The sequence below is a fragment of the Xenopus laevis genome, chromosome 3L (assembly GCF_017654675.1).
Source record: "Xenopus laevis strain J_2021 chromosome 3L, Xenopus_laevis_v10.1, whole genome shotgun sequence".
Lineage (NCBI taxonomy): Eukaryota > Metazoa > Chordata > Amphibia > Anura > Pipidae > Xenopus > Xenopus laevis.
Window position 1 is genome coordinate 40,849,607 of NC_054375.1, and position 27,696 is coordinate 40,877,302.

The 27,696-nt window shown below is 39.0% G+C and overlaps 1 protein-coding gene across 1 annotated transcript in view; it reads right to left on the bottom strand.

The window, feature by feature from the left end:
- wwc1.L (WW and C2 domain containing 1 L homeolog) overlaps positions 1-27,696 on the bottom strand; it is a 107,887-nt gene that overhangs the window by 846 nt on the left and 79,345 nt on the right. The window contains exons 10-22 of the mRNA XM_041586170.1: positions 26,012-26,101; positions 21,038-21,564; positions 20,699-20,798; positions 19,829-19,906; positions 18,279-18,365; positions 16,774-16,966; positions 12,941-13,093; positions 11,880-11,974; positions 11,351-11,486; positions 9,921-10,085; positions 9,417-9,509; positions 5,594-5,824; positions 1,916-2,037 (exon numbers count right to left, since the gene is read on the bottom strand). Of these exons, the coding sequence (XP_041442104.1) occupies positions 1,916-2,037; positions 5,594-5,824; positions 9,417-9,509; positions 9,921-10,085; positions 11,351-11,486; positions 11,880-11,974; positions 12,941-13,093; positions 16,774-16,966; positions 18,279-18,365; positions 19,829-19,906; positions 20,699-20,798; positions 21,038-21,564; positions 26,012-26,101 (2,070 nt within the window). The remainder of the gene's footprint in view (positions 1-1,915; positions 2,038-5,593; positions 5,825-9,416; positions 9,510-9,920; positions 10,086-11,350; positions 11,487-11,879; positions 11,975-12,940; positions 13,094-16,773; positions 16,967-18,278; positions 18,366-19,828; positions 19,907-20,698; positions 20,799-21,037; positions 21,565-26,011; positions 26,102-27,696) is intronic.

Below are 27,696 nucleotides of genomic sequence, written 5' to 3' on the forward strand. Positions count from 1 at the left end.
TTTGTTAGGGGCTGAAGAGAGCTGCCCCTGGAACTTGCTCTACCAGTCCAGATGTAAGAAGGTGAAATATAGACTTAATTCATGTAAATAGTTAAAGAAGAAGGAAAGCTACTGAGGCAGATTATTGGCAATATATTAACCACAATAGTGCAAGCTATGCCACTATATTTTTTCTGTAGAATGCTTTATCTTTTATAAGTAAACAGTTCTAGAAGCTCTCTTTTTGTTTGTTTAAGATAGCAGCTGCCATATTAGCTTGGTGTAAAATAACTTCCTGCTTGAGTCTCTTCCTGCCCACTCATAGCTCTGGGCTCAGATTACAGCAGGGAGGGAGGGGGAGAGGAGAAAACTGAGCATGCTCAGGTCCAAGTCCTAGAGGTTTAAGATGAAAGAAGGAAGTCTGATACAGAAGTCCATGTATACACAATAGAAGGAAAGAAATCCTTTTTTACTTTTGACAGAGGACTCAGAGCAGCATTACTTTGAGGGTTTACTGGTGTATTTATAGAGACCTTTCTAAAAAGCTTACTTTTTTTTAACCTTTCCTTCTCCTTTAAGGTAATATTTAGTTCAGTCAGCAGGTGGCACCAACCCTTAAGGTTGTAAGGCAGTGAGGAGCAATAGACTCCCTCTTTAGCCTATGAAGGTCAACAGGCAGGACGGACTTCAGAGCCAGACCAGGTAGCAGGATGTCGAAATTAGGAAAATTGGTGAGAGTCAGTCAGGAAAGTCAGTAAAGGGCAAGCTCTGGCACTGACACGTATGTAGATCGTTTTTTGGGGTAGGACCCTGGGTAACTGTGCCAGTTAGGGCAAGTCTGGTTAAACGCATCACTTTGTAAGATGGCTATTTTTCACAGGAAAAACCTGTTGGCCACCTTTTTAGTCATGGGAGTCCATAACCATGGATGTCCCCATTAAACACAGGTTAATTAGTCCCACAACTGTTATGTTCCAGGCTTTCAAAGTTGTCAACACGGGTTGACCATTTTGCGAGTGTCAGTGGCACTGCATGTGCTCAGCATGAGACGCCAAGCTTTAGGGGTCCTCAAAAATCATCAAGCAGAAAATAAGGTTTGTCTGTCATAGAAGTTGGTGCTCAGAGCTGATTAATGATTCCTACTGCAAAGCACACTGGTTTCTGAGCTGCCATGTAATGCAAATCTGAATAAATGACTAATCATCCTAGTATTGCGACTTCTGTAGTCTGTATGTATATATATATATATATATATATATATATATATATATATATATATATATATATATATATATATATATATATATATATATACGGAGAGAGGGTTTTATTTGGAAGAAGTTAAAAGGGGATTTCACCTTTAAATCATTTCTTAATACAGGTATGGGATCTGTTATCCGGAAACCCATTATCCAGAAAGTTCCGAATCACGGAATCACCATCTCCCATAGACTCCATTTTATCTAAATTTTTAAACATGATTAAATTTTTCTCTGTAATAATCCAAACTTGATCCAAACTAACATATAATGAATCCTTATTGGAAGCAAAACCAGCCTATTTGGATTTATTTAATGTTTACATAATTTTCTAGTAGACTTAAGGTATGAAGATTCAAATTACAGAAAGATCCATTCTCTGGAAAACCCCCGTTTCCCGAGCATTCTGAATAACAGGTCCCATACCTGTATGTTAAAGATTGGCCTAATCTTTTGATTTGTCTTTATTTTTTAAAATGTATTTTTATAGTCGCACATGGCATAGAGGTGTAAAGAACTATACAATAAGCAGGGCCAAACTTCAGTGAAAGCCTATTTTAATTCCTCTTACATCCCTTGTGTACATTCTGGGTTCTCCTGGCATAACACCCTGAGGCATATAGTAATACAGCACTTTACATAATACAAATCCCATAGGTGTATTTCATTAGACTCACCTGAATGACTGCACCTCCAAAGGCTCCTTGCTGCTCTGCCCTCGTAACCTGTGCACATCCTTTGCTGCTGCTCTCATCATCTTATCTGCTTGCATCTCGTATTTCTGCTCGATCTTCTGTACCTGGGTGGTTTAGTGGTTAAATAACCATTAGTGCAACGAGGAAACAGAAAGTGCCAATTCAAGCCGTTGTAGGATGAATTTCACTAAGATGAACCCATGTAAAAGTTGTTATTTTACTTTCCTTTATCAAGCACAGAGCTCTGTGTGCTAAAACTACAATCAGTTTATATTACAATAGCTCTATCTACTGATGAAACATATTACTACACCAGTTGAAGTCTCAATCCTAAAAATGTTGTATGTATTTTATGTTGTTCACCTTTGAATTAACTTTCCATATGATGTAGAGAGTTATATTCTGAGACAATATGCAGCTGGGGTTAATTATTTATTCTTTTAGGTTTTTGGGTTATTTAGCTTCTTATTTAGCAGCTCTTCAGTTTGCAATTTCATCAGTCTGGGCCCAGATAAATTTGCATTACAATGACAGTTTAATTAAAGGGGTTGTTCACCTTCAAATTAACTTTTTGCATGAGAGTGATATTCTGAGACAAAAACAGTAGCAGTTGGATTTCAATTTTTTAGTATTTGTGGTTTTGGGGTTATTTAGCTTCTAAAAAAGCAGCTCTACACTTGGCAATTTCATAAATCTGGTTGCTAGGGTCCACGTTACCCTATCTATGATGTAGAGAGTGATATTCTGAGACAATTTGCAGTTGGATTTCAGTTATTTATTATTTGTGGTTATTTAGAATCTAATTCAGCAGCTCTACGCTTGGCAATTTCATCAATCCGGTTGCTAGGGTCCAAATTCAAATTTGCAATATAACGAGAGTTTAATTAAAGGGGTTGTTTGCCTTTGAGTTAACGTTTAGTAGGATGTAGAGGGTGATATTCTGAGACAATTGGCTATTGGTTTTCATTTTTTATTATTTGTGTCTTTTGAGTTATTTCGCTTTTTATTCAGCACCTCTCCAGTTGGCAGTTTCATCAATCTGGTTGCTAGGGCCCAAGTTATCCTAGCAACCACACACCGATTTGATTAAGAGACTGGAACATGCAAAGGAGAGGGTCTGCATATTAAGATGTTTTATATAAAATGGCAATAGCCATACAGTTGTGGCCTTGCAGAGCATGTGTTTTTAGATGCAGTCAACTATAAAAAATAATGAAGGTGAATTGAAAAGTTGCTTAGAATTAGCCATTCTATAACATACTAGTCGTAGATAACTAGTTAACATAGTTCACTTTAAACCAGTGTTGTTTTCATTCTCCAGACAGACCACCATGTATTTAATATATACAGGTATGGGACATATATTTCACAGCAGAAGGTCAATGATATCCAGGCAAACTGAATGCTTTATTCACAGCAGAGTTTGCAGAGCATAGTAACGTATTGGTAACAAGAAATGACACACTTTGTTCAAAAGAACAGTATGGTTTATCTCCTCAAGCTCCAAAGCAATTAGCGCAGGAGTATATTCCTTCACAGCAGTCTCTCACACACACCCACTTCCTGCTTTACCCCTGAGCAGAGAGCCCCCCTCCCCCTACGTAGTGACATCACTTCCCCAGGGTATGACTCACTCACAGCGTCTGTTATTCTGCTCATAAGCTGGGTCTCTGGGAGATATTTACCGTCCTGCTAGTGTTTTCCCAGCCACAACACCACTACACACACACACACACACACACATATATATATATATATATATATATATATATATTTATATTTATATATATATATACAGTGGTGTGAAAAACTATTTGCCCCCTTCCTGATTTCTTATTCTTTTGCATGTTTGTCACACAAAATGTTTCTGATCATCAAACACATTTAACTATTAGTCAAAGATAACACAAGTAAACACAAAATGCAGTTTTTAAATGAGGGTTTTTATTATTTAGGGAGAAAAGAAATCCAAACCTGTGTGAAAAAGTAATTGCCCCCTGAACCTAATAACTCGTTGGGCCACCCTTAGCAGCAATAACTGCAATCAAGCGTTTGCGATAACTTGCAACGAGTCTTTTACAGCGCTCTGGAGGAATTTTGGCCCACTCATCTTTGCAGAATTGTTGTAATTTAGCTTTATTTGAGGGTTTTCTAGCATGAACTGCCTTTTTAAGGTCATGCCACAACATCTCAATAGGATTCAGGTCAGGACTTTGACTAGGCCACTCCAAAGTCTTCATTTTGTTTTTCTTCAGCCATTCAGAGGTGGATTTGCTGGTGTGTTTTGGGTCATTGTCCTGCTGCAGCACCCAAGATCGCTTCAGCTTGAGTTGACGAACAGATGGCCGGACATTCTCCTTCAGGATTTTTTGGTAGACAGTAGAATTCATGGTTCCATCGATCATAGCAAGTCTTCCAGGTCCTGAAGCAGCAAAACAACCCCAGACCATCACACTACCACCACCATATTTTACTGTTGGTATGATGTTCTTTTTCTGAAATGCTGTGTTACTTTTACGCCAGATGTAACGGGACGCGCACCTTCCAAAAAGTTCAACTTTTGTCTCGTCGGTCCACAAGGTATTTTCCCAAAAGTCTTGGCAATCATTGAGATGTTTTTTTGCAAAATTGAGACGAGCCTTAATGTTCTTTTTGCTTAAAAGTGGTTTGCGCCTTGGAAATGTGCCATGCAGGCCGTTTTTGCCCAGTCTCTTTCTTATGGTGGAGTCGTGAACACTGACCTTAATTGAGGCAAGTGAGGCCTGCAGTTCTTTAGATGTTGTCCTGGGGTCTTTTGTGGCCTCTCGGATGAGTTGTCTCTGCGCTCTTGGGGTAATTTTGGTCGGCCGGCCACTCCTGGGAAGGTTCACCACTGTTCCATGTTTTTGCCATTTGTGGATAATGGCTCTCACTGTGGTTCGCTGGAGTCCCAAAGCTTTAGAAATGGCTTTATAACCTTTGAAATTGAACTCAGGTGTGATAAACCACAGTTAAGTTATTTTTTAACAAGGGGGGCAATCACTTTTTCACACAGGCCCATGTAGATTTGGAGTTTTTTTTCTCCCTTAATAACTGGTAATAAACATGTTCATCTTCTTTATATGAATGTGACAGTCACAGGGGCAAGGATACAGTTGAAGGCATTGTTCAGCATAAAAATAAAACTGGGTAAATAGATAAATTGTGCAAAATAAAAAATTTTGCAGTATAGTTAGTGAAAAATGTAATGTATTAAGGCTGGAGTGATTGATGTATAACATAATACAGAACACTACTTTGTGCTTTTCAGCTCTCTCGGTTTCCACTGATTGGTTACTAGGCAATAACCAATCAGTGACTTGAGGTGGGGGGAGCACATGGATCATAATTGTTGCTTTTGATTCTGAGCTGCATGCTGAGGATCAATTACAAACTCACTGAACAGATATGTCCCATGTGGCTCCCCTTAAAGTTGCTGACTAACTCGGAGTTAGAGAGCTGAAAAGCACAAAGTAGTGTTCTGTTCTGTTCTGGTAGACATCCAGTCACTCCAGCCTTTATACGTGAAATTTTTGGGTAATTAACTATATTAGAAACATTTTTATTATGTAAACATTATCTATACTACTAGCTTTTATTTTTACACTGAACTGTTTCTTTAGAGCACCTTATCCTCCTTACCTGTTTCTCCACTTGTCTAAGCAGAAGCTTGAATGTGTCATCATCCTTCACCCGCTGAGGTAGCTCATTCTCACCCAGGCGCTTGGCTTGCTCTAACTGTTCTTTCAGTTCCCTTAGTAGAGAAATCTCTTGCGTCAGCTGGTGGTGCCATGTCCTTGATGCTTGCAGATCCAATTCGAGGTCGAGAGATGTGCGAATTAGTCGCTCTGAGCCGCTGGACTTGACAGATGGCTGGAACAATGGAGAGTTGTCTAATGAGTCACTTTTCAGGTTACAAAGGCTAAGCTTTTATGAAGCAATTAATATATACATATAGGTATGGAGTATGTCGGAAACCCGTTATCCAAAAGTTCAGAATTACGGGAAGACCATTTCCCATATAATCAATTCACATTTTTAAAAATGGAACAGAGCCTTGTACTTGATCCAAACTAAGATATAATTAATCATTATTGGAGGCAACGTTTTTTTCTTTGTGCAATGTATATATCTGGGGGAAACTGAAAGGAGTAAACTATTTCTTCTGGTCAACCAATCGGCAGGCAGTATTTGTTTGCTCCCAGTGGCCTCAAAACAGGTGATTATTTTTCAATTCCAGGATTGGAGGCAAGTTTTGGTTGTATAAAAACCCTGTGTACTGCCAAACAGAGCCTCAGTGTAGGTTGACAATCCACATAGGGGCTACCAATTGGCCAATCACAGTACTTATATGGTACCCCAAGAACATTTGTTGTTCCCCAACTTTTTTACTTCTGAAAGTTGCTCACGAGTTCTAAAGGTTGGGGACCCCTGCCTTAAAGGAACAGTAAAACAAAAAATGTTTTAAAGGAATGACAATATAATATACTGTTACTCTGCACTGGTAAAACTTGTGTATTTGCTTTAGAGTCACCACTATAATTTATATAAACAAGTTGCTGTGTAGCCATGGGGACAGCCATTCAAGCACAAGATACACAAGAGATAGATAAGTTCTGAAGAAACCTGTTGTACATTACAGAGTTTATCTGTTATCTGCTGTGTATCCTGTGCTTTTTCTCCTTGTTCAGCTTTGAATGGCTGCCCCCATGGCTACACAGCAGCTTGTTTATATAAACTATAGTAGCATTTCTGAAGCAAACACATCAGTTAAACAAGTGCAGCACATTAGTACATTATATTTTCATGACTTTAAAACAGTTTTATATTTTGGTGTTGCTGTTCCTTTAACAGATAGACTCTGAGCTGTGGAATTCCGGGAAAATATCTTGTGTGATAAATATCCTATATGTCACCCCATACACCTCTATTACAGAGCTGCTTCAATTTATATATTTTTTTTAAAGTAAAAGCAAAGAGCCCATTAAATTCCAAAGTACCCATTAAATTCAAATACTTGAATAAAAGTGAATGCAAAAATATCTGAAATGCAAAAAAAAGTGTGCCTTTGCACAAATTTTTTTCAAAATGCGAGTTTAGAGCTTAATAAATGTAAACTCACATTCCTATGGGATTTTTAGAATTGCATTTCTCAATGAGTGAAAGTTAGAACTCACCATTTGATAAAAACAGTTCTAAAAACCCCATAGGAATGAATAGAACGGGGTGAGTTTTTATTTATTAACCTCTAAACTCGCATTTTGAATGTAGCTTTTGTGAACCACAATGCCGACGGCGGAAGAAAGAATTCTATGGTTTGCACCAATTGAAAAGTTGCTTATAATTGGCCATTCTATAACATACTAAAAATTAACTTAAATGTGACCCACCCCTTTAAGAATATTATATTGCAAAATGTAATTTTTTATTCTTATTTGTGCAAATTGTCTCTTTTATTACATTTCCCAAAAACAAGAGTTTTTAGTTTCAACTTTAATCGTGAATCTGGGAAACCAAAGTATTAATCTTTTCTCCCAGAATCTTAACTTTCTAACACTCTCCAAATTCCAAGTCAGTCAGAGCTCTAGCCCTTTATTTGGGACTCCTCTAGCCAACCAACCAATAAACTGCCCCTAATTTTAGCTCCATAATATGCCTCACTAGCTGAGGCCTTGTCTCATTTCTCCCTCCCCATCCATCAGGCAATCTTGTTACTGTACACCAAATAGACAGACATACTGAACACATTTTAAGCAAATGGGCATCACAAATAACCTCATCCTCATATTTCTCAAATGCTAAGAACAGCATTACGGTACTTGTGAACCGTACTTGCAATGATTTTGAGGCCCAAGTGAAACACTTTGGCCTCTTTATTAAATGTTATGTGCTTGTGTTCTGTCCTACAGCATTAAAGGGGTTGTTCACCTTCAAATTAATGTTCAGTAAGATGTAGAGGGGCAAACTGGCGAATTTTTGCCGCTTAGTAAATTTGCCCCAGAGACTGATATTCTGACAATTTGCAGTTGGTTTGTATTTTTATTTGTGGTTATTTAGCAGTTCTCCAGCCAAGATTAAGCAATCTGGTTGCTGGGGTCCAAATTACCCTAGTAACCATGCATTGATTTGAATACAAGAATATGACTCGGAGAGTACCTCAATAAAAAGATTAATCATAAAAAGTAGCAAAAAGAATAAATGTCTAGTCCTACAGAGCATTTGTTTTTTAGTCAGTGTCCCCCATTTGAAGAAAGTCAGAAGAAGGCAAATAATTCAAAAACTATATATATATATATATATATAAAAAAAAAAATTACAAAGACTAATTGAAAAGTTGCTTAGATTTGGCCATTCTATAACGTACTAGAAATGAACTTAAAGAGTATGCCACTCCTTTTAATTGTGTTCTGTTAAATAATGTAATTTCACTAATGCACCAATATAAACGTTTGGGGGCACATTTACTACCATCGAAGTTAAATCCATCGACTTCGAAAGTCAAAGGATTTACCGCAATTCGTTTGATTGAACGATTAAATCCTTCTAATCGAACGATTCGAAGGATTTTAATCCATCGATCGAACGATTTTTCTTTGATCAGAAATTGCTAGGAAAGTCTATGGGGACCTTCCCCATAGGCTGAAATTGGTGCTCGGCAGGTTTTAGGTGGCGAAGTAGGTGGTTGAAGTTTTTTTTAAAGAGACAGTACTTTGACTATCGTATGGTCGAATAATTAAACGATTTTTAGTTTGAATCGTTTGATTCGAAGTCGAAGGTTGAAGTAGCCAATTCGATAGTCAAAGTAGCCAAAAAAATACTTCAAAATTCTAAGTATTTTTCATTCTAATCCTTCACTCGAGCTAAGTAAATGTGCCCCTAAAAGTTTGAGGACCCCAACAAAAGACATTTAAAGGGCAGAAGCTTGTGCTGAGCTCACTCCATGGGGTAGCACATACCAAGACCAAGCTTTACAGTGCATCTTTCAGAAAAATACTCCCCGATGATAAGAAATACATTCCCTCTTTTACTAATGGTGGCATAACACAAAACAATACTATATATCGCCTAGAGTGTAGATACAGAATAACGGCTTCATCTTGGCTAGCCTAATAAAAGTAAGCGCTACTATTTGGCATTTAGGTTATATGAAATGAGCAATAGTCCATATCAAATGTGTGAAAATGGAAAAAGAAACATATTCCCTCAAATGATAGCATTAAGGGACTATGTTTACATGGCAGGGAATGGAAATCTATGATGTTGAGAGGACCATCACCCCAGCCCCCTAGATTTGACTTTGTGTTTGGCAACACATGGAGTGGCAAGATCAAAGAGTTAATCTACAGGCCCTGTTATATGTCCATTTTAACAGATAATCTTCTTTCCTCTGCCACTATGAGATAAACCGAAGGATAAGAAGCAGCCAAGGGAAGAAGAATGCAAGTGAGCCATGTTATACACTTACCCGCTTGACTCTTACGCTGCGTCTCTCCATTGCATTCCTGACAAAAGGCGGCTTTTTAGATAGAGTTGAGCTGTCACTATCACTGCGATTCAGCTAAAAATTGCAAAAATTAAACATATTTTAATTTTAATGAAAAAGCCATTATCAATGCACGTCTTATACCAGTTTAAAGGAAAAGGAAAGGCTATTAAACAGTTAACTTCTATTAAAAGGGATACCTTCAGTGCTGCCCTCTATTTCCAGCCCTCTTCAGTTCAAAAGCCAATGTGTTAGAAAAACTGCTAACTTAAGTAAAAAGAGATCCAAGATTCACCTCTCCTTCCCCAAGACCATGGAGCATGCGGATACGATTAAATCACCAGTCAGTGCATGCGCATAAATAAAAATCATGAGCCGCCTTCTACCCCAGGAGAGGTTGCCATGGTAACACGCGAATCAAGCCGGATTGCAACAATCGCCCAGTGATTATCACTTTGTCCTCTTAACAATCTCGTCGTTTCTTACCAGGCAAATATACTGGCTTTGTGGTCCCGGAGAGAATGTCTTGGAGCGTATAATTGTGCTGCCTCTTATGAATGGTGCCTGCATTGGATTGCCTGCTCTCTTGTCTTTCGGACGAACGGAAGATGAGGACAGTGCAAGGCCTTCTGTATTCGTCTCTTTGTCCACCTGTGAAGAATGTATTACACATTAATACTTGTACAGCTACAGAAAAGTTGGAAAAATTAATGCGTTTGAGGAAATATCACATAGTATCCATTATTTCCCAGATTTAATGAACGTTGCTCTACCCATTGCTGAATATGTTTTAAGGTTTTAGTGTTTCCACTGTTCCCTCAAAGCCACATGAAAAATGAACACGTTACTCCAAAAAAAATGTAGGGAAAATTCCAAAAGAAATTGAAAAAGGTTAGGAAATATTATTATTTTTGAATCTGCTCATTAATGATAGTGGTATCTCCTAGCAACATTTTGTTCCTTTCCACCACCATATTCAAAACAAACCCTTCTATTAAATAAAAAAAAAAAATCCTTTGCCCCAATGCATAGTTACCAATGATTTCCTTGGAGTAGTACTGTGAGAAGCAGCATCTGGGGTGCTACATTTTTGTCCTGTGTTTTATTCTTGCATTTTGCATATTATTCAATGATCCCTGAGAGAAACCACTAGTGCTGCCAGTAACACTACATATAATGAGCAGAAATAAACAATGGTGTGTAGCTCTGTTCTCTAAACAAAATCATAAATCAAAACAAAGAAGAAAAAAGTTAAACAAAGTGGTTTCTTCCCGGTAAAACCCCCTGCCCAAGGGTGACCAATCGTTTTTAGAATATACAGAAATTTCAAATAGGAAGAGACCCTCTAGTAGTGAAGCCGTAGCCTGAGTATTTATAAAGTTAAAAAGACTTTATTAGGACAAACAGCCTAACGCGTTTTGAACCTTAGTGGCCACTTACTCATAGGCTGTTGGTCTCCCATTAATACAATCTTTTTAAAGGGGTGTCGACCAATAGGGTTTACATACATTGCATCCCACAAAGCCTTATCCAATCAGAGAAAAGCTCATTACAAAGTCACCGACCAATAGAAATATATTACATAAATTACATCACACAGAACCATACCCAATTAGAAAAAGGCACATTACACAGGACTTGGACTAATAGAAAAAAGGGCACATTACACAGGACTTGGACTAATAGAAAAAAGGGCACATTACACAGGACTTGGACTAATAGAAAAAGAGGCACATTACACAGGACTTGGACTAATAGAAAAAGAGGCACATTACACAGGAGTTGGACTAATAGAAAAAAAGGGCACATTACACAGGACTTGGATTAATAGAAAAAAGGGCACATTACACAGGACTTGGACTAATAGAAAAAAGGGCACATTACACAGGACTTGGACCAATAGAAAGTAAGCACACCTTTACAAAGTCGGAGTCGGCAGCTGCCTGCTTGTCTGAATCTTTTGTTTCACACTGTACATCTCCATCAAATTCTTCATCTCCTTCATTTTCACTAATGCCATTTTTATCTGCGACGGTATCCTTCTTTTCTGGCCTAATAAACAAAAACAATATTAGCAAAGGCTGTAAACTGGACAGTTCCCTATTTTTCAAACAGCTAAAACTCCCCAATAACACAAAACACCCACGTTCACACCAGTAAGCTCATTTTAAAGGCCACTATCCCACAAGTCAGTGCAGGATCTATACTTACAGCAGGTCATGAGCCTCATTAGGTGGGAATTTTTCTGGAATGACAAACTGAGCAACCCTGAGGGAAGGGCACAAGACCGTAGAGATACTATAGGCCTTGTGTGATGCAAAATAGCACATAGATATGATATAGTATAATAAAATGTGTTAAATATGTGATTCCAGGATCCTTATAATAGTAACAAAAACAATCCATGGAATGATAAGCTGCAAGGCAAAAGCTTTTGCTACTTACCAGTTGTACTCAGGTGGTTCTGTGCTTTCTCCAATCTGCTTTCTGACAGCCTCTAATTCAGCAGCAGTCTGTACTAGGAGGGCACTCACTGAGTCCTGGAAAAGAAGGATCATTATCATAGTCCTCAATGTTGCATCTTAATATGAGCTCAGTAGAGGTTCCCAACACACGCAATAGCATTGCAACACTCATTCATGAGAAAGTGTATATCTTTATTGTGTAGGTCTGGACATTTAAACGGGTGGTTCACCTTTAAGTAAACTATTAGTATGTAATAGAATTGCAAAACAACTTTGCCTTTTTCTTCTGACTCTTTCCAGTTTTCAAAAAAGCAAATGCTCTGTAAGGCTACAAATGTATTGTTATTGCCACGTTATTATTTTTCAGGCCTCTTTCCTATTCATATTGCAGTTTCTTGTGTAAATCAGTGCATGGTTACTAGGGTATTTGGACCCTAGCAACTGGACTACTGAAATTGCAAACTGGAGAGCTGCTTAATAAAAAGCTAAACAAATTTAAAAAATTAAAACCAATAGCAAATTGTCTTAGAATATCACTTTCTACATCACACTTAAAAGTTAATTCAAATGTGAACAACCCCTTAAACTCTTAAGATGACCATACACGGGCAGATTTTATCTGCTGATTGGCTCCTTCAGTCAGAGGTGGCAGCTTATCTGCCAGTATATGGGGCACTCCGAAGGGCTGATATCTCGCAAAAAACTGGCAGATATGGATCAAACAAGTCTAAAAATCTCATCTGGAGATGACTACATCGGCTCATTGATGTGGTCCTTGAAAAATTTGAGTTTTTTTTTTTTTTTTTTACAAAACCCCCCAAAAATTTGAGTTTTCTTTGTAACCTAGAAAAATTTGATTTTGACTGAAAAATCGGATTTTTCGTGGAAAACACAACTCGACCCTTAATAAATCTGCCCTTTAAAGTGAGCCCATCACCCAAGTCATTAAAAATAGAGTGTTGCAATCATCTTTGGACTAAACTTCAGATATAAACTTCAGGTATAATTAAGGTTGTCCGTGGCACTTTTTATCATACTTACTGGATTTTCAATACCGCTTTCCTCAGTACAACTCATTTTCTGCTTGCTCGTTTTGGATTGTCTCTTCAGATATCGGTAACTTAAAAGGTTGTACCAATGGGCTTCCTGTCCTTCAGAATGGCAGACGTCAGCCAAGCTTATTTGTGATCCGCCCTATAGGTAAAGAAAACGTTAGTAAGCCAGCACAGGAATATGCCGGGCATGTTTACCAAACCTTATGTCATTCTGCAAGAAGGGAAAGTTGTTGTTCTGTATTGAGAGTGGAAGACAACTAATATGTGATGTAACATACAATATATTTTCTATTAGAGAAGATGCTGGCTAGGCATGGTTATGCAGTGGAACATCTAGTGAAGCTCTCCCTGCTAGAAGTGAGAGGAGGGTTAAAATATATACAGGTATGGGATCTGTTATCCAGACTGCATGGGACCAGGAAATTTCCATATAAGGGGTCTTTCTGTAATTTAGATCTTATATCTTAAAATAATTTAAACATTAATTAAACCCAATAGGATTGTTTTGCTTCCAATAAGCATTAATTATATCTTAGTTGGGATCAAGTACAAGGTACTGTATTATTATTACAGAAGAAAAGGAAATTATTTTCAATTTAATTACTTGCTTAAAATAGATTCTATAGGAGATGGCCTTTCTGTAATTCAGAGCTTTTTGGCTAATGGATCCTATACTTGTATTTTATTACAATAACACTTTTTTTTTCACTGTTGTGAAAAGTCCCTAATAGATGTGAACAAGCAGTTCATTATCCAGGAAAACGGCATTTTCAACAGAATGAATGATACAGTAATGTGACATGAATTGTATTAAAACATCAAGTTTTTTTTCAGCACAGATGTCTAATTTCAAGCAGATATCCCAAGCAACAGTGGCAACACATTTTGGGCAGAAGAATTTTCACCAAAAGAATCTATAGGGAGTGGTTCCCATGCCTTCATGTTGTCACATAACAAATCAAATAGCCTGTGCAACAATGGTTGACCTTTGGTCCCTTCCATGGATAAAGCCTACCTTCTGACCACGCAATATAATTCTATTGGGAGAGTAATTTAAATTCTAGTGCATTAGGGATGTACCGAATCCACTATTTGGGATTCGGCAGAATCCCCAATGACTTTGTGAAAGATTCTGCCGAATACCGAACCAGATCCTAATTTACATATGCAAATTAGGGGAGGGAAAGGAGAAAGCGGTGGAAAAATATTTTACTTCCTTGGTTAGTGCATATGCAAATTAGGATTCGATTCGGCCAGGCTGAATACTGCTGAAAAAGGCCGAATCCTGAACGGAATCCTGAATGGAATCCTGGATTCGGTGCATCCCTACTAATTAAGGAAGGAGGATTGAAAAAGGGTTTGTACCCGAAACATGTAGTGTTGCACACTGCTAATAAATGAACACTTGCAGTTTATTAAGTACTGCCTGAAGCTGTTTATTCCTTTCTTCTCTATGATACATCCCTACTAATTATATGGTTAGGCAAGTAGATTTTCATTGTAAGTGTTGCAAAATGAGGCAAAGAAAATCTAATCAACTTTTCCTAGGGCTATTTTTTTTAATAACCCGTGTTTTCACTTTCAAAATGTGCATAAAAGCAGCTAAATGTATCCCTTTCATACGTATGGGCATCATAAGCTGGGATAGTTTTAATGAAATGAAGTAGGAGAGGGAAGGTTATCTTGCTGCTCAGTACTCATTCCACTTCAAGAAAAGGAATCTATTTCCTCCCAAAAGTGATGCTGACAAGCACAAGCCGCAGTTCATGCAAGGAAAGTGCTCAGAGTGGCACCGTGTTATTGTGCTGCTATGTACAGAATGTGACCAGCCATCAAGCTGCCGCCATGGCAACAAGCCCACCACTACGTACATCTGTTCCTGAGATAAAAAGGACATCCAATTAAATGGAAATATGCATTTGGCTATAAATAGCAAATCGCTCTTTTGAACTTCCCAATTGGAAACCACTAAAAAACCTGCTTGGAAAGTACAACACGGCTACGTTGCCTGGTACTTATGACGGGTCTGCCTTCATTAGTTATATCTTTCTTCAGGATTCCTTATAGATTTAGGGCAGAGACACACACGAAGATTCGGGATTCTTCTTCAGGTGACTAATCTCCACGAACTGCCTTCCCGCAGACTAGAATGTAAATCGCCGGTGGGATGGTACTCTGAGCACTTCGTTTTCCGAAGTCACCCGAAGTTGCCTTACGAGGAAACCGGTTGACTTCGGAAAACGAAGTGCTCTTTCCGCCGGATAGAGTCTTTGGGAGATGGCCATTCCGTGATTCGGAACTTTCTGGATTATGGGTTTCCGGATAACAGATCCCATACCTGTATTAAGAAATGATTTAAAGGTGAAATTCCACTTTAACTTCTTCCAAATAAAACTGTCTCTCCATATATATATATATATATATATATATATATATATATATATATATATATATATATATATATATATATATCTCAACACTTGTTTTTATTGTTTGAAAAGTCTAGATAACGGATCCAATACTTAACTAGTAGTGCTCCCCCGGATGTCGTGACCATCCAGTCAATGTATCACACTTTTGTGCTACTCTAAACTAAACTAGACAATATCCCAGAAAACCAGGGCCCACCAAATTATACTTCGATTGCCAAGGTTATTGAATTGCGCCTAATAGGTTGGTCAACTGCTCAGGGTATATTTGATTTAAGTGTGGAATTCTCCCATTTTTATTAAAATATCAAATTAGCAAATTTTGTAAGGCACATCCTGAGCGAATGTCAGTTGCAGAGTAAAGTCTCCCTTTTAGGTATCCAAGCTCCATACACACTCTTTTGGTGACTTTGCAAGTACAAGTATGGGATCCATTATTCGAAAGCTCCAAATTACAGGAAGGTCATTTCCCATAGGCTCAATTTTAATCAAATTCTTTAAGATTTTAAAACGCACTCCATTTTTCTCTGTAATAACAAAACATTACCCCACTAAGATATGGTTAATCCTTATTGGAATCAAAACCAGCCTATTTGGCTTAATTAATATTTAAATAATTTTTAGTAGACTTAAGTTACAGAATTCCAAATTATGGAAATATCCCTTATTTGGAAAACCCCAGGTCCCGAGCATTCCCATGTAAGAGGTGAGGCATTCATTAAAGGACAAGGAAAGCTTTACTCACTGGGGGTGCCATTAGGGTAAGTCAACACACGGCGTTTTGGGGAGATTTGGTCACCTGGCGACTAATTGGCTCGTTTTTGCGGCGACCAATCTCCCAAAACGCCTTCCCTGTTCCTGCACCGGCTAAAAAGTTAAACCACTGTCACTAATCACATGCGGTGGTTCGTTTTCCGAAGTTGCCTCACGAGGAAACTTCGGGCGACTTTGGAAAACGAATCGCCACGTGTGATTAGCGCCGGCGTTTTTTAATTTTAGCCGGCACAGGAACAGGGAAGGCATTTGGGGAGATTGGTCGCCGCAAAAACGAGCCGATTAGTCGCCAGGCGACCAAATCTCTCCAAAGCGCCCTGTGTGGCCTGACCCTTAAAGTCAGTTACATAGCATTTCAACATTATAACAGGAGAAGAACCGTTTGCTTTATTTTGCTCACAGTAACTCTGAGTTGTCTGGGAGTAAGTGTTAAAGGATTCCCTACTCCATCTATGCTATTTAATACCACAATTGACAGCTACAGAGGTTTCAGATTAAAACAGAGGTGTTTGTTACCACTTATTACCATGTTATATCAGCTAAACTTTATTGTAACATTTTGCAAGGGAAAAAAACAATCCTGTAATAGATTTTCCATTTAAATAAACGTCAGTACCAGGCATTCTTCATGATGGTTGTTATGTCTTGTGCAGACATCAACTCTTAGGGTCTTCTGGCGCAAAGCAGAATGGGATGCAGCAACCAAAAACATCTCATTATACAAGAGAGTGTCAGACTGCTCCAGGGCCCTTGTCCGGAACAAACAACTTGTGCTTTCAGAACAGGGAAGAACTGCTACACGGATGTACCTTTGGTGGGGGGGGGGGGAACAACATCAGAATCAGAAACTGTCAGACAAGAGCAATGCAGGAACTTACTCAAATGCTATACAATGTTTGTCTATATTTCCATTCCTAAATACATGATAACCACATTTTTACTGTGGATATTACAATATAACAACTAACACAATGAAATAAACTAGTATGTAACCTCATGCTGTATTTAAGACAAGAGTACAAATATAACTGAAACATGTATAAATACCATTGCATTAAATGGGAACCTGCAGCTGAAAATTGTTCCTGTGAAGCTGTAATTAAGTTCCATGACCTGTATAAAAAGCACTTGGCCTTCAGCTTTGAGTTTTTGTATGGTCATGGAACTGCTCGGTGACTTATAATAATAATATAATGACTTACATATAATTTATATTTTACAATAGGGGGTACATTGTTGCCCATATGATCTATAGTTTTTCTTTGGGACAAACTGTAAATGATGTCGTTATAAACAAGGCATTCTGATGCAAGAAACCACTGTTTATAATTTAAAGGCAAACACGCTAATCTGTGTGTCTCTCCTAGTGATCCCCATCCACCTGTCTTCTGCTGCGCCTTCACTCACCTGCCTGCAGCTCCCAAAGCCCCAAATCCCTAAATCCCTGCCTTCACAACAGAGCTAAATAGTGACTGGAAAAAAAGCGGAACAGAAGGGGACACAGTGGAAGAACACTGACAGTGGAGGAAGCAAGAGGGGAAAGAAATGATAGCAGATTCCCACACCCAGACCCCCATAATTCACAGCAATGGGGCCACTGTCTTGTTTCTCATCATGCACCCTTTTTGAAAGCAGTGGTTTAACCACGGTCCATGGGCCTAGGTGCAAAACCTGCAAGTCTGCACCCATAGGAACAAACGTCAGGTACATGACCTTAGCTTCAGTCCTCCCTGCAGTGGGGCTGATTTGAGGGGGGGGGGCGCTCCCTTGGGCATCCCCCACTCCCCTGGGAGTTAAACCACTGCAATTTGTAGATTATAATGAAGAATGTGCCTCTACTATTTTTATCTTCAAAAACCTTGGAGTTGTGTGACCTGCATAGTCACGTAACTCTTTGTGGCTTCTATATGATCTATAAGGGGCACATTATCCACTATATATTACTGTCCTCTGCAAGTTGTATTAACGACTGAGATTCTACTGGTCATCATTTTAAGTACAGAGATCTATGCAGTAAGATGTCTTCCAACCTTTCAGTACAAATAAACAAACAGTCTCTTCAATCAGTGCAATGCTTCCCCACATACAAGCAATGAGAATTTTTTTTCTTATCCCACTTACAGTTTTTCCTCCTGATGCAGTAACAAAGCTGCCGCATTGTCTAGCTGAATAACAAACACAGCAAACTGCTTGTTTTTCTCATCATACCTATAAATAAAATAAGAATAAACAGTAAGCCCCATAACATAAGTTGTATTATTTACATTATAAGAAATGATTTGTTGGAGGAAGAAGTTTCCTGCTTCCATTTCCACTGGTTCTGCAAAAGCTAGCTTAGTTATTTAATTATAAGAAACCTCACAGTATTTAACAAAACAGCAAAAATCTTTTATATCTTTTGCAGTTGTATATCCTAAGCCAGTGTCTTGTATGCCCAGATTTTTCTTTTCATTCATTGCAATGGTGTTTAACGCATCCTTAGAACTTGTGGCATTGATTCCAACGGAACTGTAATGCATACAGTTTTAAAACTTCTACACAACCTTGTTCAAAAGGACACCTGGGGTTATTTACTATACCATTGTTCTAAAAGCCTTTTTAAATGTGATGGGCTATTAAAATATATACATACTCTTGGACATACCGAAAGTACTTGATCTGCCTACTCTGTAAACACCACAGGGTCACATAACAGAACTCCCTTAGCAAGTGGAAGCAGTAGTACTGGGATAAGAAGCTGTTCTGTCATTAATTGTCCTCTCTGCAGCTGTTTGGGGCATCTGATGGGGCTGCAACACAAAGCCAATCGTAATCTGTGCTACTAATTTCAGCAGCATTTATTTCCAGCAATTTGTCTTCTAGCCTATATTAGGGAGCATTCAGGGTCGTACTGGGGGCCCACCGGGGCTGCTGTCCCCCTGCTGCGTACACACATCCTCCAACCACTCTCGTACCTTTTCTGCCAGGAGCAGTGGTGACAGGGAGTAGGTCTGGGCCGCCGGGGCCCACTGGGTTTGTTTCCCACTGGCCCAGTCCGACCTGGGCACATTCACTTTCCAAAGAGCAGTGAACAAAGTGTAAATTAATATTAAGCTCAATCAACATGTTTTCCCCCCAGAATTATCCATTTTCCCAACGATTCTCTTGCGTCCAAATGTAAAAAATGGATTCGGCCAAACCCCCGAATCCTTTGCGAAAGATTCGGACGATTCTGAACGCCGAATACCGAAGCGATTCCGAATTTGCATATGCAAAGGGGAAAACCTCCCTGACCCGAACCTAATTTACATGTGCAAATTAGGATTCGGTTTGGCCGGGCAAAAGGATTCGGCTGAATCCGAATCCTGCTGAAAAAGGCCGAATCCTGAACCGAATCCTGGATTCAGTACATCCCTAGTCTGAAGATAGTAGTAGCTCAACGTTTTAATTCCAGGTTTCCCCTCTGTCCATAAGCGAAGTAGCACTCAGTTAGGAACAGAAGGTAGAAAGGACAAACACAAATATAGGGAGGTGTGAGTACCATTAATGAAAGTGGTTGTAGGCACAACTCTGCGGAGAAAAGCACAAGTTACCCACTGCACTTATGACATAACTGAACTATTTTCCCTTCAAGCTAAATAGTGACATTATAAAGATATCTAATCTGAGGAACATCTACATGTCATCCTTACTTCATCCCTATTTTGATCTTGGCAGTATCCATGATCCCGGAGTCTTCACCATCAAACACTGTATTTTCCATCAATGTTCTAAAAGAGAAACTCAAAAGCTGGTAATCAATACATAGAGCATCTTTTCCTTCATTCAGTAGAATCTCATCTCTGCACTCCCCTCTCACAGCCACATAGCTAACTAGGTATAAAACTTCAGTAATAAATACTGCTATTGAATTGCTTTCCCTTTAAGCCACTGGCTGAACTTTCTGCACTGGTTTTCCCAATTTCATACAGAGGTAGAACCTAAAATTAGCAAATAGGCTGTGCAAAATGAATGTTTCTAATATAGTTAGTTAGCCAAATATGTAATGTAAAGACTGGAGTGACTGGGTGTCTAACATAATAGCCAGAAACCTACTTCCTGCTTTTCAGCTCTCTTGGTTTCCACTGATTGTTACCAGACAGTAATCAGTTACTTGAGGATTCTGAGTTGAATGCTAAGGATCAATTGCAAACTCACTGAACAGTTATGTCCTATGTGGCCCGCCTTCAAATTGCTGACTAACTCAGAGTTAGAGAGCCGCAAAGCAGGAAGTAGTGTTCTGGCTATAATGTTAGGCATCCAGTCACTCCAGTCTTTATACATTACATTTTTGGCTAACTAACTATATTAGAAACATTTTTTATTTTGCACATCTATCTATTTACCCAGTTTTAATTTTTACACTGAACTGTTCCTTTGACACTATGAGAACAATGACAGAATAGACTGTCCTCCTAAAAGATAAAATAAGAAATACACTTCTTCAAAATAAAGTCTATTTTTGTATTAGCAGCTACTAAGGTTGAATTCCCACTGAAACATTATAGTTGAAAATATAGTACCTCTGGTTTGTTGCCTCATAGACTCCACTGTCCCCAGTTACAGATTCATCTGACACTGCAGCTGACACTCCGGCCACACTCAGACTGGACACTCCCAAACCTGTAATATACATGTAATGTAAGCGATACAGGGTAGCAAAAAATGAACACTCTGTTCAGCTCTATTCATAAACAGGAATTCATATATATTCATCATGTATAGGATCTTATGGGGAGGCCATCTCCTATAGAGTTCATTTTAGGCAAATGATTCTCTCTCTCTCTCTCTCTCTCTCTCTCTCTCTCTCTACATATAGATATATATATATTTGTAATAAAATGGAAAACGCGTTTTCTTACCACCTTGTCCTGAAGGTTTTTCATCTGTATCGTGTTGGTAGCCATCCCTGCCAGCACCTACATCAAGTTCAGTAAAGCTCAGAGGCAGGTCAATATCTTCAAAATCAATTTGACTCAGAAAAGCATCTACAGTAAACAGCGGATCTGTTACAAGAGGCGAACAAGGAGGAGACGGAGAGGACAGAGATGACCTTGGCGATAACGATGTCATTGACTTAGGTGTCCCAGACAGAGACCTCAGTGCTTGCACACGTTTGGCTGGATCAGTCTTTTGAGACCTCACCACCTCATTTTCATGAATGGTTGTGATGCACCCAGATGGTCTATAACCTATTGCTCCTTCCTGAATCAAGAAGTCCACTTTGTTCTGGTATTCTGAATCGAAATGATCCAGCTGCTCGTAGTAAAGATCAGAAACACTGGCAGATGTTGAGGAGTCCAGACTGGATGTTGCTAGAGATCCTCTACTAGAAGCTAAAGATCCTGGGCTGCTGCCTGAGGAAAGGGACTGCATGCTGGTGGAAAGACTGAAAAGACAAAATAACATCTCATCAGTCTATATTTCGGAATACTTCAGCTCAAATTTGAAAAGGACCTCCATATGAATACATATACATTCCCTTTAGAAAGGCATTTATCTGAAAGCAAATGTGACCTTGTACTAACTCATGAAGCATGTTTACCGATATGCTGTTTATTTGTAATCAATAGGGATGGCCTCGTTTCGCCGAAAAAATGACGCCCATAGACTTGTATGGCGTCGTGCGTCAAAATAAAAAGACGCGCGTCAAAAAAATTTCGCCGCGCAACGACATTTTTTTTGACGCCCATAGATTGTAATTGTCATTGGGGACATTTCGCTGGCGGCGAATTTTTGATGAGACGGGTCAAATTCGCCCATCCCTAATAATCAACACAATTATTAGAACTCGTTTTAATAATGACTACATCTACTGCAATAAGTCACATAACTGAATGACTTAATTATTTAGAATCCTACTTGACCTTTACTTTGTATTGTGACAGATCTGTAAGATAAATAGTTTCTACATAGATGCTTATATAGCTATTATCCAGAATGCTCGGGACTTGGGGTTTTCCGAACAAGGGATCTTTCTGTAATTTGGATCTCCATACCTTAAGTCTTCTAAAAATCATCTGAACATTAATTCAACCCAAAAGGCTGGTTTTGCTTCCAATATGGATTCATTATATCTTAGTTGGGATTAAGTACAAGTTACTGTTTTAGTATTACAGAGAAAAAGGAAATCATTTTTAAAAATTGGGATTATTTGATTATAATGAAGTCTATGGGAGATGACCTTTCCGTAATTCTGAGCTTTTTAGATAATGGGTTTCCGGGTTACGGATCCCATACCTGTACAAGGTGCTGTTTTATCCCTAAATCGTTTTAAAAAATGCTATTTAAATATGGGAGATGGCCTTCCTGTGATTCTGAGCTTTCTGGATAATAGGGATGCACTGAATTCAGGATTTGGTTCAGGACTCTGCTATTTTCAGTTGGATTCAGAATTGGCTGAATCCTTGTGCCTGGCCAAACCAGAATCTGGATTTGCATATGAAGTCACGTGACTTTTCGTCACAAAACAAGGAAGTAAAAAAGGTTTTTTTTCACTTGCATATGCAAATTAGGATTCGGTTTGGTATTCGGCCAAATCTTTCATGCAGGATTGAGGGATTTGGATGAATCCAAAATAGTGGATTTGGTGCATCCCTACTGTATAACAGGTCCCATTCCTGTACACGAAAAAAAGAACTGTTAAGGGTAGGTAGTACTTGTAGCATTATAAATTCGCATGAAATATAACTGGAAAATGAAATTCGGGTTGCTCAGTTTTCCCCATTTAACTATGATTTCGTAGCAACTCATTTATCATATCTACAGTGCTGCTGTCATTACTAAGCACAGTGTTTAAAATAATTGTGCCATCTTCTTGTCACATGTTGATTATGCATTTTACCCAAACACCCTAGATTTTAAAATACTGCCGAAAACCCATACATTCATTTTATTTAGACTGTTTTTGTAATAAGGAAATTACAGTATTCCAGGATTTCAGCACACGACAAAGTACTGCTCACACAGCAAAGCAAGTGGAAAAAGAAAATTAAAGATTAATTTAGACTCATATTATACAGGTATATCTGTAACGGTAACTTTGCCATTTTGGAATGCATTTATACTAGGGATGCACCGAATACAGGATTCGATTTGGGATTCAGCCAGGGTTTGGGCCTTTTCAGCAGGATTCGGCCCGGCATAACCCGAATTTGCATATGCAAATTAGGGGCGGGCAGGGAAATTGCGTGACTTTTTGTCACAAAACAAGGAAGTAAAGAATGTTTTTCCCTTCCCACCCCTAATTTGCATATGTAAATTAGGATTCGGTTCAGTATTCAGCCGAATCTTTTGCAAAGGTTTCGGGGGTTCAGCCGAATCCAAAATAGTGGCTTCGGTGCATTCATAATTTATACAGAAGTGTTGGCCAGCTCTTTATTGTAGCTCCCTTTCTTCCTATCTGCTTTCTGGTGATGAAGTCCAATAAACGTTGCTGTTTCTTAGGGAGTTGTTGGTGAAACAAGTTGCAGGTAAATGCCTGACAATTGTGTAGGATTTCTGAATGTGAGTGAAATGTGCCAAGTCTAGGATGAATCTAACAAAATCTCTGCTTTCATACAAGTATATAGAACAACATATCTTGTTTTCATTGGTATGGGTTTTATTACTAAATCACTCTGAGTACATTTGCAAGTAATTCATTCTACCTTTTATTCTTGAACCAGTAAATGTATTGTTTTAGTTGTAATATTGGTGTGTAGGTAGCCATCTCATGTAATATTGCCTGGGCATGTGCTTTCAGAAAGAACCAGCACTTCGCAATGGAATTGCTTTCAGAGAAGCTATTATTTCTTCTTGTAACTGAAGGAATCTCGACTTGGATTTGCCGGACTTGGATTTTTACTATTGAGTGCTGTTCTCCTACCTCTACCTACCTCTAGGTAGAGCATGTGAGAATTTTTAACAATGCAGCTCTCAGAATTTTTAGCAATGCAGCTGTTATCCGGTTACTTGCAGTGCAGCAGTGCAGAGTGACAAAGCACAAGTCACATGGTTGAGGGAAACTAAGAACATGTCTAGCCCCATGTCAGATTTCAAAATTAAATTTAAAAAAAATTGTATTTGTTCTTTTGAAAAATGGATTTCAATGCAGGATTCTGCTGGAGGAGCACTATTAATTGATGCATTTTGTAAAAAACATGTTTTCCCATGACAGAATCCCCTTAAGAAAACATTTAATATAATGATAAGGGCAGTGTGGGTTGTAAAGTTGTTAGTTTATGTAAATGTGTGTCTGTGTATCACTCATATTGCAGCATATATGCATGAGGTGCATGTGTAACACTTTTTGTTCTCTGTCAGAAACAAATTATCTGAGTGAATATGTTCATTTATATGTTCATTTCTGTTGTAATCCAGTGTTGAACTAAGATGCCAAGGGCCCACCAGAAAAAGTTAGACTATTTTGCCACCTCAATACACTCAATCTCTTTATGGTTCTAGACCAGTGATGAGCAAAGTTTTGCCACAAAAAATGATGCCTGTAGACTCTAATGGGTAGAAAAATTTGTTGCACGTGAAAAAATTTTTGCTCAATGCATAGAGGCAAATTTTCGCCGAAGCAAAACGGATTTGCCCATCCTTATTCTTGACTCTTTCTTTATATACTATAATCTTGTCTTCTTTGTTCCCATCCAGAAATAGGGACTGACCATGAAACAGACCAAATGATTAAAAGCAGACGGGTCCACTCCAGTGCCACCAAGAGTTATCCCAGTGGGTCAGTCTGACACTGTGTAAATTCTTCTGTGCTGCTGCTGTTGTGTAGCTAACACTGAAGATTCCTCCTATAGCAGCTATGACAGGGAATATGTCTGACACTATTATTTACTGTGGGTCTTACTTGGTGGTGAACGTTCTGCATTATACCTCTATGTCTGGCTGAGATTCCTCTCCATTCATCCTTTTTCCTGTTGGTCATCTGACACAAGCAATGCATCTGATTGCACTGTTTGATGCATGATCAGTCAGAAGATGCTAGAACAACCATATAATATGTGGGATTTTCCTTCCAATAATGATGTGGGCTCTGTTGATCCCAGGGTATGTGTCTACACAGGCCCAGATTTATGGGAAGGCCAGAAAGGCCCAGGCCTAGGGCAGAAGGATTTTAGGGGTGGTATGCCACCTAGCTGCATCCACATTGGTTCTGAAGCATTGTGGAAATGCAGGAGATTTGATTGTTTAAATTTCCTCAGCACCAATCTTCAGTGTTCTTGACCGAAGAAGGGAATTTGTGCATGTTCACGTCTCACGTGGAGGGAGGTAGGGGGCAATAAGCAATGGCAGGCTTAGGGTGCCTGATGAGTAAATCAGGCCCTGTGTGTGCACAGTCTCCCACCTTTATCTTTACATAGGTATGTGTAGTGATACAGAAAGTGTATATGTATATAAAGAAGTGATAAATGCAGTTGGTCCACCATACACCCATAAATCAACCATAGACTGCACTGGTGGTGCAGGCTTTCCACTTGTAGTATGAGAATTTGAATGGAGCCACACACGCAATTAGTTGGGGAGCTTACTCCATGTATTAATCCATCAAAGCATAATTTGTTGGATTCGTAAATTCCCTAACTGCATATAAGCGCGTGTGTGGCTCCGCTCAAATTCATTACATATAGAGAAGCCATTTCCAGTAGGGAGGCAAGGAGAGTACAACAGGAAGCCAGAGCTCAAGAAAGAGGCTTCTTGCTTTACTGGTCTCCAAAGCAAATTTACTTTGTAATACAGCTGGTAGCGGCCACATCCAAGCCACTGGGAAGGCAAGGATGTTTAAACCTGGTGTTAAAATGGAGCATTATGCAGTACAAGAATATTTCTACAATACATACCACTTTAGTTGTGCTTGCAATGATGCAATTAACCTTGTCGTCTCTTCTAGCTCTTTGACCAGCTGGTTTCTTTTACTACTCATCTTCAGCCTAAAAAAAAACAAAAAATACACTTTTAATGATGGAGACGGTACACAGAAATGCACAAGGAAAGAGACTGAGCTGGTTTCTTTTAATACTCATCTTCAGCCTAAAAAAAACCCTAAAAACACACTTATAATGATGGAGACGGTACAGAGAAATGCACAAGGAAAGAAACTGAGCTGGTTTCTTTTAATACTCATCTTTAGCCTAAAAAAACCCAAAAAAACACACTTTTAATGATGGAGACGGTACACAGAAATGCACAATGAAAGGAAGAGATCATTTATTTGTTAGGTGAAATCCACAGGTTTCACTTGCACTTTTTGCCAGGCTGCAGAAGGACGGCTCAGTGAAAGGAGATTTGATTACTATGGGAAAGTGCCAAGGCAACTGACTACGTTCAGCTCATTAAACATGTACACGTGGGAGGCAGAGATAATATCCAACATGAAATCTATCTGGTTAAATAACAAAGGAGCCAGGCTCTTTTTAAGGAAAACAACAGAAAGAGAATCACGCTAGCGCCAATGTTGAGGGGGCTCAATGTGTGTTCATATAGATAACGTGGACCCATTGTTCAGAAACCAAATATATATTTTCTATTTAATAGCAAATGAATCTGCATGTCATTGTTATGTACTCTTGAACATAAAACAACCCAAACAAAAGAAAAAAAAAGGATCTGTATATTTCAAGAAAAATTTATTAATTTAAAAAAAGGCTTATTTATTTTTTTAGGAGTATCTTGTATTCTCCCTTACCCCATGTTCCTATTAGTAACCATAAATTGCCCGTGTCTGCAGAGCTCTATTTAAAGGATTCTGTCATGATTTTTATGATGTTGTTTTTATTTCTAAATTACACTGTTTACACTGCAAATAATTCACTCTAAAATATAAAACTTCATTCCTGAACCAGCAAGTTGTAATTAGTTGTAATATTCGTGTGTAGGCTCCATCTCAAATCATTTTGCCAGGTCATGTGCTTTCAGAAAGAGCCAGCACTTTAGGATGGAACTGCTTTCTGGCCGGCTGTTGTTCCTTCTACGCAATGTAACTAAATGGGTCTCAGTGGGACCTGGATTTTACTATTGAGCAGAGCAGGGCCAAGCCGGGCAGGCGCCGTAGGTAGCCTGCCCTGCTGCTGCGCCGGCTGGTTGCGTGCTTCTGCGAAAAGATGCTTCTTCGCATAAAGATGCTTCCGTGCATGCGCCAAAAGATGCTTTTGCGCATGCGCAAATCGACGCATGCGTACTTGCACAGATGGGAACAAGTGGGCGATCGGCAGAGAAGGGACCGGACTAGGGGTAAGAGTAAGCACATGCCTGGCACCCTCCACCCTTGCGCCCTAGTGCTGGCACTCTGCCTACCCCTAGTTGCGGCCCAGCTATTGAGTGCTGTTCTTAGATCTACCAGGGAGCTGTTATCTTGTGCTAGGGAGCTGTTATCTGGTTACCTTCCCATTGTTCTGTTGTTAAGCTGCTGGGGGGAAAGGGAGGGGTGATATCACTCCAACTTGCAGTACAGCAGTAAAGAGTGACTGAAGTTTATCAGAGCACAAGTCACATGACTGGGGGCAGCTGGGAAACTGACTATATGTTT